The sequence below is a fragment of the Eurypyga helias genome, unplaced genomic scaffold, assembly GCF_000690775.1.
Source record: "Eurypyga helias isolate BGI_N326 unplaced genomic scaffold, ASM69077v1 scaffold21123, whole genome shotgun sequence".
Classification (NCBI taxonomy): Eukaryota; Metazoa; Chordata; class Aves; order Eurypygiformes; family Eurypygidae; genus Eurypyga; species Eurypyga helias.
Genome location: NW_010240808.1, coordinates 1 through 10984, shown reverse-complemented (window position 1 = coordinate 10984; position 10984 = coordinate 1). Strand labels below are relative to the sequence as shown.

The following is a 10984-nucleotide window of genomic DNA, read 5'->3' as shown; positions in this document are numbered from 1 at the left end:
GGTGAAGGTAGATCTATTGAACTATGAGCTCCAAGAACAGTGGTTCTGCAGGCAGCTATACATCAGCTCACTTGTGATCAGCATGGAGTGAGGCATGAGACATTCAGATTTAAGCTTTAGCTGTATCTTAAAAGGTAATAAAACTTTCTTTGTTCTCACCTTTACTTATCTAAGACTCATTCCTGAAGCGTCCACTGCTATATGCTGATACTGCGCCTTTATTTGAAATGAGAGAAAAAAGCTCATTAGAATTCTTTTAAGTAACTTGCTGTCATTTGCTTTAAAAAATGAATAATCAAAACACAAGGAGTAAAAGGGGGTTTTGTCTCCAAAGCAGGAAGGGAAGTATTTTTCAAACTGAAGTATGCACAACAGAGCCTGGCCATGAGCCTATTGGCATCTGTGTGTTGATCAGAATGAACTTCAAGATGTCTGTTCTCCCAGAGGACATGTACTGTTTAAAAAAAAATATATCCATGACTGCTTTTAATCTACCTGAAATATGGGATACAGACACGGCATATTTTGTACTTGTTTTATACTGTCCATTTTCCTTTTCACCTGCTGCAGCATTATTAGGATATTTCTGTTCCTATATCACAGTATATAACTAACATTTCCCAGAAAACCCACCCAGGGCCATATAAAGCCATCTGCTTTTAAGTTAGCAATGAATTTTTACAGATACAGGGTACAGTACAGCTCACACTGTCACTCCAACAAATTACACTGCTGTTTATTTAAGTAATAAAGGAATTTGTTCCAAACAGTTGGGTTTTTTCCCCAGCATTTGTTCTCCACATGTGGTTTGCTTCCTCAAGTGTTGGTTTTTCATAGTTAAGAGACTTTTTCCTGCCTTTTATCCACCAGGCTAATTGCATTCTTACTCTTTTCTGCCTAACGAGAGCTGACATCCAGCTTAGCACTCTGTAGAACAGGAAGCGATGTAGTTCCGGTTCCAAGGAGGTAACAGTTTAAACTGACCTCAGATGGACATATGGGAAATGGGCAAATCCAGCCTTGTGATTATTTAATTTTTGTCTGTTGTGAAAGGGAAGATGTCAAGTCCCTTTGTCCTATCCTGCATCCTGAAATGATCCCAAAAGAACAGCTCCTTAGCCCAGACGCCCCAAACCACGCTCAGATGTTCACACCCCCTCACCTAAGCAAACTCATCTCTCTGCTGCTTACCAAAGGGTCCCAAGTTACCTCGTACCAGGACTTGCCTTGCACAAACAAAGCCGTGATGAGCCACCTGCCAGATTCTCCATTCCCCTTGTGACACTTGCAGTTATGACCAGCTGCACTAGGCACTCTGTGTCACACCCCCCCCATCCAGTCATTCCAGAGGGACGGTCAGCCCCATGCAACAACATACAGCTGCCGGAACTGTCTTCCCTCTAGACTACCTCATCTGCCCATGAGTATGCCCTCATGTACCCAGAGAGCTCTCTTGCAAATATCCCAAGCTCAGAATTTCATAACAAATCCATGTTTGTTATCCTGATCAACACAGCAACTAAGATTTCTTGAAGTAGCACATTTTCTTAAGGTTAGGAGTCATGTTCTGACAGCCAGCTTTTCCTCTGACTCAAATTAATTGTAAGAAAAGCAGCAATCACTCTGAAAACACATACAAAATGTGGAAGTGTAATGCACTCTATTGTCCCTATTTCTGACCAGGCAAAGCAGCAGGACCGAAACACAAGACTCAAGTGAAAGTTTAAAAAGAAAACGTACACTCCAAACCCAAAGCCTTCACTCAAAATTCCTGCAAGCCAGGTCTGCTGAGTCAGGCACCGCTCTGCTCACTGGCTCCAACTCCAAGAAATCTATCCAATTCTCTTCTAGCAATGAAACGTGCTTTACTCTTTTTTTCTTTATTATGAAAATTTGTATCTGAAAGAACTACATGAGTTTTACAAAAGAAGGTAAAGATAAGATATACCTGCCAACCTGGCTGCATCTCTGTCAAATGGTTAACACATTTATCAGAGCTGGTTAAAAAAAAACAAACCCCAACTCCAGAGCTACAAGAAGTCATTCACCAAAGCCCACAAAGGAAGAACCACCCTCCCAAGATTTCAATGTCTAAAGCTGAAATTTCCTCTCATGTGAACTGGGAGTTATGCAAAAAAATACGTAACAGAACATCATAATCTGCTCTGTATCAGAGCTTTGCCTACTTCTTCATAGTGATGAACAGGACAAATTACTTCTGTCCACTGTGGGATTTATTCATTCAAAGTTATCAGATTCCAAGGCTGCAGAACATAAATGGTAGATCTGGGATTTCAGAAAAGGGCCTCCACACACTTCACTCCCAGAAAAAGGAAAATTAGAAAAAGTATTGTATCATATTTAAGAAATTCTCAGCAAGTTATGACAGAAAGAAGGTGCAGAAAGTGAAGGAGTAACACAAGACAGATGTCTAAATAAGACATTAACTGGTAGATGGGATAAATGTATGACTTCATCCTTTACTCCATCTTCTTAAATACTGCAGGAGAAATACAAAATTGACCCGTTATCCTCCAGGCAGAGCAAGCAGGCTGTGCTAACCTCTGCATTACTCCCTCTACCTACGGTCAGTAAGTGAACTAAACATCTGCATTTAAGCAAGGATATTCCTGTTATGATGACATCACATCTGCAAGTGCCCAAACCTAAAATCCTGGGCCTGCACAACCCTAGACATTGCTCTGAAGGCCAGGGTCTCAGCCTTGGATATTTTTTCTCTTGGTAGCAAACACACTCCAAAGTGATTTTTGCACTTTTTTTTCTTTCAATATGCCTGAGCAGCTTCTTTGACCCCTTAAGAAACAATCTTCATCTGTAGGTGAGCACATCTTAATTAAACTTTCATTGGTAAGGGCTACTGTGACCCATGTCAGCTTGTTTATGCTTCAAAATTAATTTGCCTCTTTAATCAACAGTGGCCAAAAGTATGTTCTGTGCCCAAAATTCTTGGAAAAGGCAGGTTCTTAGCTTGCATAACAGACATCTATTCAAAGCTCTTCTGGTAGTATCAGTGATTTAGAAGGACAAGGCTTGCTAATGAAAGGGTGTATATGAAACTGTGCAGAGGAACAAATTGTTTTCAGTACAGAATTACAGCTGCAATCCTGTAATTCCCCTTTATTTTAACTTAGAAGCCAAAGAGCAAGAATTTAGGAAAAAGCAGTGGATACATTAGCAAATGTTATTTTGTAGAGAGCTAACACTGCTTTCATTTGAGACACAACTCCGATGAACTACAATCCTTTGGGTTAGCCAAAACACATGAGGAAACCTGATTCATAGCACCAGACTGTATTTTAACATTTTTTCAGTGGAACAAGGAAATATCTGTCCTGTTCAACACTAAACCAATGCCTTGGAAAAGAAGAACAACAGTGGGGTGATAAACGTTTTCATCCAAATTAAAGATGAGGGCTGAATAGAAAAGCTGCAGCCAGGTCTGAACACTGAGTGCCTGGACAGTAAAACACAGTTGAGATTCGTTATAAATTAAGCAATGCATATGGCATAATTAAAAAAAAAAAGCTTCAGCACTGAGTTCACATGAAAGAAATGAGGCCGAAGATTTAAGAGATCTAAGAAAACATCAGCCCAAAACTAGTGGTGGTCAGGAAAGCAACTAGGGAAGAAAAAAATAAAAGCAGATAATGCTTTGTATCTTGAAAGCTTTTTAATGTAGGACAGTCGTGGTGTGGCGTGCAGGAAGGACACATGGATGGCCAAAAGATTCCAAGGGCCTCTCCATGTGACACAGTTACATGGAACGTCCTCTTCTTAAAGCTGTGAAGCCTGAAGGTGAAAGGGCAAGACCATAAATACCAGGGGTGCTTCAAAGCTGTTCAGTTTCTTCCAGTTTAAAAAAAAAAAAACCAAACCCAAAAAAAAACCCCACTCACCACAAACACACACCACCACCACTCTCAAACACAACAACAAGAAGCAACTAAGAGGTATACAATAAAACTGCAATGTGTAAGATAAAAAAGTTATACATTTAACTCCACATGATGTGTAGGTAAGCTACAGAAATGCCTGACCCATGCTAAAAGGCTGCCAAGGATTCAAACAGGGACTGGACAAACTCACGACAGACTATCCGCCAAGAACTTCAGATACAGACGTACCAATTCGGGCTCAAACCTCTGAGTTTGGGAGGAAAAAAAAAAAAAAAATCCAAAAAACCCACCAACCCTGGCAGGTAGGAAAGTGTTCTGGGTAAAAAGATGTTCAGGCCATCTTCACAGGCCTTCCCAGGTATCAACGGTCAGAAAATGCAGCGAGCTGGATCGATTCTGGGTCTGATTCAGTACAGCTATTCTTACTGCTCAGCACCCTGCTACCCATTCACACCTGATAAGCAGAATGATTGCCTGAAGTGGCTCATTTTTTCATGGTTTGAGTTAAACCAGGGAAGTGAAAGTTCATGTGCAAGTTCCTCAGTCACGGCCCACGAGTGAGGGTGTGAGGGGTATATACTGGGCTGAGATGTAGTTCATGGAGTGTCTGCTGACAATGCCTGAGGAGGGAGGCAACAAAGGACTGCAGGAGCCCTTCACGACAATCTGTACGAAGCAGCCCATTCAGTGCATTAACATGATCCATCCAGCATAATCCATCTTTACAAATCTGAGGAAACCACACACAGAAGAACGGGAGAAGTATATTTAATTTTCTATTAAACTTCCAATCAGAATACATTTTCCCAAAACAGAAGTCAAAGCTTTTACATTACTGGTAAGAATTTCATAATGATCAACACCAGATTTTCTCAGGAGAAAACAGCTAAAATGTTGGTTATACTTCCTTCCCTGCTCTCCTGGCAAACCTAATCTGTTTTCAAGGTGAAGTATAATCAAATCCCATGAATCTCAAAGCAACTTTCTAGTTCCTACCTACTTCTGGATATTTTGTTTATTTTTTAATTCCGAAGTAGTAATAAGAAAAGTATTTTATAAGAAATTCCTAAAGCCTGTTCTGAAAAAATGTTGTTAGAGATCCCCTTTATAAGACCATTTTAATTTAAGCAGCAGCAAATTTGTTAGAATGAAAATCTGAAAGCATTTGTATCACCTGCTATTACAGCTTTCAAAAAAATGCAACTCATTTATTGATATGTCAAATTATTTATAAACTTCCTCACTCTCTTCCCAAGTAACCTGTACAACAGTGAGTAGGCTCAATCAACCCTAAATTTTATAAAATTTTTCATATTGATTAAACCAAAAACTGTCACAAAATATCCATCATATACCATTTGTAAGAGTTAGTGCTTCAAGCTGAGCCTATAGACAAACTGATGGAATTTATTAAGAGAATTAAAGTCTCTAACCACAGAATTTAGGTGAAAGAGAGGTCCAATCTACCCCAGAGTCTCTAACCACAGAATTTAGGTGAGAGGTCCAATCTACCCCATCCTGCGCCACATTATTGATAATCTAGTTTAATTCTACTATTTTGTCAAGAATATCAAGTACTGACTGTTTACTCTAATGAGCTCAAAGTTTAGCTTTGCCTGGCTGAAGTTGTAGATTCTGAAGTTTCATTGCCATGCCCATGTTCCCAGAAACCTTCAATTTGCCTTGAAAGAATGCCTAAAAAGAAAGAAAGAGGATATGAAATACAATACAACATATTACCCAAAATGCACCCCTCCCCAGAGTTATGTACGATATGTATGTGCAGGTCCTGGCCTGCAGTTTTGGAACACCAACAGTTCTAGCAGATACCTCACATTCATCAACAGATGTATTTTCTGCCACTAGAAGGCAGAATAGTAAACAGAGGATTACCGTAACGATGGATCTGTATACAAAGCAGGGCAGAACATCCAATATTTTGGTGACAACAGTTCACAGAACAAAAGTTCACTATCTCAGTCAAAGATGATAAAGCAACAGCATACAGTAGATGCCACATTTCTTTCTCAAATCCCCCCAACTGTTACTGGTTTCGTTACGGATTAATCTAATTTTACAAGTCTAGTTTGCTTTGAAGCAGACAAGCTGAAGATTTGGGTTTTTTTCCTCCAGACTTCGTAAAAAGATGAAGTGCATGCACTAAAATACCCAAATTGAACGTGTTAAATTGTAACTGCTTCTGAATTTCTTACATATACAACGTTTCTATAATGTGTTTTACCTTAAATCTTCTCCTAGACACATTTAGTCTGGTAATCACAGGGTAAATAAGAATTTTCACAGACTAAAAACTTGAAGGAACGTTACCCAGAGCATTTTAAATTTAGAAGTACAGAACAGCAACTTAAAATTAACTTAAACATCTGGTTTACTTGTACACTATGGCTGCTTTTGACACACTAAAGAATAAAAAAACCCCAAATAATCGCAGCATTCACTGGATGCTCACCTGAACTTCCATTTTTCAGCATCAAGATTACTCCTTAAGCTAATGCCAGCTATGAGCATAAAGCCCTCCAGAGGGCCAACATTCCTCCTTTCTTTGCAAAGCAAGCACTAGTATATCCCCTTGTGGAATAACTACAGGATGTCTGAGATAACATGTACCTCAAAACAAACAAGTGTGTCCTCTCACTGTCCCATCTTTCCTGTACTTACCGTCTGAGGATTCATTTTGCCAGTCATGAGAGCTAACAGATCAGTGTCAGCCATTGTAATTGTACAATCCGCCTTCTTATCTGTAAGACAGAGTTGACTATGAAGATTCAAACTGACAGATGAAACAGTAAGAGAAGCTGCAACTCCACGAAGAATCTGTTCATACTACGGGTTAGCAAAATAGTACCTGAAGTACATACAAATAAGGGCCATTATAAAAATATCAAAAAGAGATCATTCAAACAGGCATTTGTACCACCTTGTAGCACAGACGATCCTGACACTGCAGAAAGATGGACCTTTCTGAAAGGTGCTAAGGAAATTAATTCCTTGCAAAGAAGTAATAATCTACTTGGAATCAGATGGAATGTTAATTGCAAGTACTGACAACTGTCTTAAGTTTTATCAAGCTTAAACTTGCCAGTATTAAGATCAACTCAGAGTAAATATGTTTTCCCCTGTGACATTCTCTGAAGATACTCATCACTGATATTTCAAGCATTTCCTGCCCTCTCCTTCAATGGGAACAACATGAGCATTCTTAAAAGGACTAATTTGAATTAATGCAAATCCAGAAGTTCTTAGGATCTTACCAGAAACAAGCTGAAAAATTATTTTATTATGCTCTGACAGAAATAAGAATATATGGCCAAAGGGCTAAAACCTGCACACATCTCTTCCTACACTCATCTTATTATTAAACTTAGCTCTTTGATAAAGTGTTGTCCGTACAACAGAAAACACTGCTTTTCTTTCTGTAATACAAACTAGATCAATGAATTCCAAATCAAATCATCCCCTGTCATCTTTTTAATCAAAAGCTTTATGATGCAGGTTCATGGATACACGAGATTCTGAGGACAGACTGTTGTCCTTGGCTTTCTATTTACATCACTAGGATGCATGACTTCCGACACGAGACATTTCCATGGTAAGGGTACAAATGATTTGTTTCCAATATTTTTATGGGGTTCCCCACCACCACCCAGCCTGTGTCTTATTTATATCTGCCTTTTTTAAAAATGGAACTTGAAGGTTATGTCAGCTGGTCCCGTATTGAAATCAGTCAAGTTTTATTGCTTAACTAGCTGCAGAGAAGTAATGTGACAGGACAGACCAGCTTACCGCCTACCAGTGTCTCCAACAAAGCAACTGAACCGACAGCTACAATACACAGAAATCAGAGATGGTATTTAATTCTTCCTCTGAAACGTCACGGGTTAAAAGTGTCAGTAATAAGAAAAGTTTACAATTAAGGTAGCTCTACACCACTTCTGCTCAAGGTCACTATAGCTTCAATAGAATACTCATTTATATTCCTTTCATTAGTTTCATGTGTTTTCTGCAATGACACAGTAAAATAGCACTGACCTGAATTAACCGCCACAGAGCCTTTACCATTTTTCACATCGACTATCCAAGTTGCTTCTTTCCCACCGGGACCATCTTTTATTTTGAAGGCAAACACTCCACCGATTTTCTTGACAAATTGCTCTCCTTCCTGTAATGACCACGTCAAGTGCAAATTATTAATTTACTTCAAAATATTTTTAATATAGTTTGAATTAAACAGAAAGTAATTTAGAAACCTTTACCCCTTCTACAAACACACAAATTTATCCCCTGTTAGGCTTCATTTAAACAACCATTACCCTAAACTATGACCATCTAGATTAACATCTATCAATTAAGAGAAATTACCACTGTCCTAACAGTCTTGTCTTGATGTAGTCTGACAAAATGCCATTTCTTTTTCTAATCACACTTACCAAACGAGCAACAAACACTACACACACAGTTTCTTGTGTTCATTAGCAAGCTTCTCACACACAATCTAAACTTGGCTTTACTGAAATACCCTTACGCAGGTAGGAACTGTCTGAAAAAAGATGATTTAAAATCCTGACACAGCAAAATTTAAAGCTGTAACATTTGTTCCAATGAGCCATACTGAGAAAGCAACTGATGCTACTATATTCCCACCAGGTTTCACACGTGTTCTGTCATAAATTACAATCCTGTTGTAGGTAAAACAAATAGTCAAATACCTCTTGGAGCTTCTTTTCAATCTCTTTGAAGATCAAATGTGACTTAAATCCGTCAACAGCTGCGCTGAGAGGCACAGCCGCAATACGGCCAGTGCTGAAACGAAAAACCCGTTCATTTACATACCTTTAATCACATGTAAGACACCTTCAAATTATTGTGAGTAGGCCTACCACCAGCAAGAACAGCCACACTGAAATGCTTCAGCAGTACAGAGCAACTACGTGGTATCAAAGTGGAGCTTACTCTCTGCTGGGCCTGACAGCTTGAATTACAATCACTTCAGCTACCTAGATGGTTTTGCATGTACAGACAGGACACCAATTTTGTAATGAAGGCAAATCATCAATCTTGTTAAGATAAATCAGCAGACACTACTGCCACACCTAGTGTGTGGAGAGAGCGGCACATCCACCATCTCAGAGAACTACCTTCTGTTTTCTTTTGGCAAACAAATTCCCTTATAAAATGGCTCCAAAAGTTTAGTTTTAGCATTTCCAGAAGTGGTTCTAATTTTTGCCATCTTCCTCAACAACATCTTTTAGTCAAAGTAATTTCTAGCTTGTATTTACCATAAAAGCTCTGAAGGCTCATCAACCCATTACAAAAATATGTAGAAAAAATATGCCCAAACAAGTTTGTTTGGTTGGTTTTTTTAGCAAGACAATGTTTCTAAACTTATTTTGAGCATCTCCTTGGAAACAAAGGCTGACATGTGAAGTAATCAGTTGATTACAACTGGTTGGTTTGTTTGTTTGTTTTGCCAAGTGTATTTTAAAAGTGAACTGGCTACACGAAAAGCCAATTATTTTGGGTTTCAAATATATGGAAAGAGCTTCGTCTTACAGATCATGCATTAATGTACTTTCCCACCTCTGGGAAGGAAAGAAGAGCTCTCCTTCCGGGTTGAATTTCATATCAGAGAGCTTCTGCCTCTTTGCAGGGTCTTGTATCTTATCAACAGGCCGCCATCAAAGCTAATGCTGAGATTTCCTGCTCCAGCTCATGTAAGACCATTAATTCATGGGATGGCAATGCTGTTTCTACTTTTCCCTCCCAATTCATGTGGGTGTCAACAGTCACAAGAAGTTCTAAGCATTAGTCCCAATTCTCTAGAGCAGCCAATCTGCATGGCCTGACAGCAGCATTAAACATAATTTTTCATTTTGGCAGAGGAACCCAGAGCTGAAGTAAGTATAGAGATGACCAAAGAAATCGCAATTCAAGCAGCAGGAAAAACAAGTTTATAATTATTACCATCTCTTGGCAGCAGAATTCAAAACTGTGGTTAGGTCTGGTATTGTTAAAGTGGCAGAATTGCTTAGGAAACGTTGCTAGAACTTATTTGTGTGGTAGTAAAACTAGTCTATAGATATTCGCCAGTGCGGCAATAGCGGGGACCGTGTCATCTGAAGACAACTCATCAATGCTAACAAACCAAGGCTGTATTAACAGGATGTAAAGTTGTAAAGCATCTCAAATTCCGTCCATCCTAGCACAGAAACATAGCAGATTGCAAGACACAGGAGGGTTCTCCTCTCATTCTGAAGTAGGCTACAATTGCAAGTGCAAATTCTTTACCCAGGCCTGGACAAGTAACATGCCTGAATTCTAACAAGTACTCAGAGTACCATATACAGCACCTACAGCTGAAAGGAATTCTTCATGAAACCAAACTAGGAACAACATTACCAGTGAAAGCAGTGGGTGTTACCTATTCCCATGGATGTCTTGCTTACTTTTGGCAAGACCCTAATTTCAATGAATTGATTTTAGTGTGGCCTGTTTTGTTCTTGGAATGATTTTTTTTGTTGTTCTGTCAGCTATTTTTCCTCCAAACATTATACTTTTCCTTACTGGAAATCAGGGGAGCCATTTTTAAGGGCCTGTTTGCTCTTTTGCATACTAAATCATAGTGCATAGTGTTTTATGAGGAATAAGGCACTGTGCAAGTTACTGTCTCTGTACACACCTGCAGTGCTGTAGGTACACAACAGTTCCAACTGTTGACCAAGTTTTAGTTTATTGGGCAATTAATTTCTTGCACAGAGGCAAATAATTCCCCAGAAAATGAATGTTGGTTCCGAAACACAAAGATACGGGAGCCCAGCCAACAGAACGTGACCCGAGATCGCGCTCCTACCGAAACCACGCTGGAAGCCTGCAATGACAGCACCACCAGTACCTGCAGGCGAATGCTGAACGAGCGTTTCCATTCAGCAGCGCACTGTTTTGTGCTCTTCGGAGTCACAGTCTGAAAAGCGACTGTTCTGCGAGGCCCCTCAGAACACACCGCGCTCCTTCTCCTCAAGGAGTCAGCGGGCTGTCCCTCAACTGCCCCG

General features: G+C 39.5%; 1 protein-coding gene across 1 annotated transcript; it reads right to left on the bottom strand.

The window, feature by feature from the left end:
• Positions 1–5516: 5516 nt before the first annotated feature.
• LOC104507328 (non-specific lipid-transfer protein-like) lies at positions 5517–8738 on the bottom strand (the record flags this gene model as incomplete). Its single annotated transcript, XM_010148571.1, has 4 exons — positions 5517–5612; positions 6597–6676; positions 7968–8097; positions 8645–8738. Coding segments are annotated over 4 exons (400 nt in total), but the record flags the coding sequence as incomplete, so codon positions are not given.
• Between the last annotated feature and the right edge of the window lie 2246 nt (positions 8739–10984).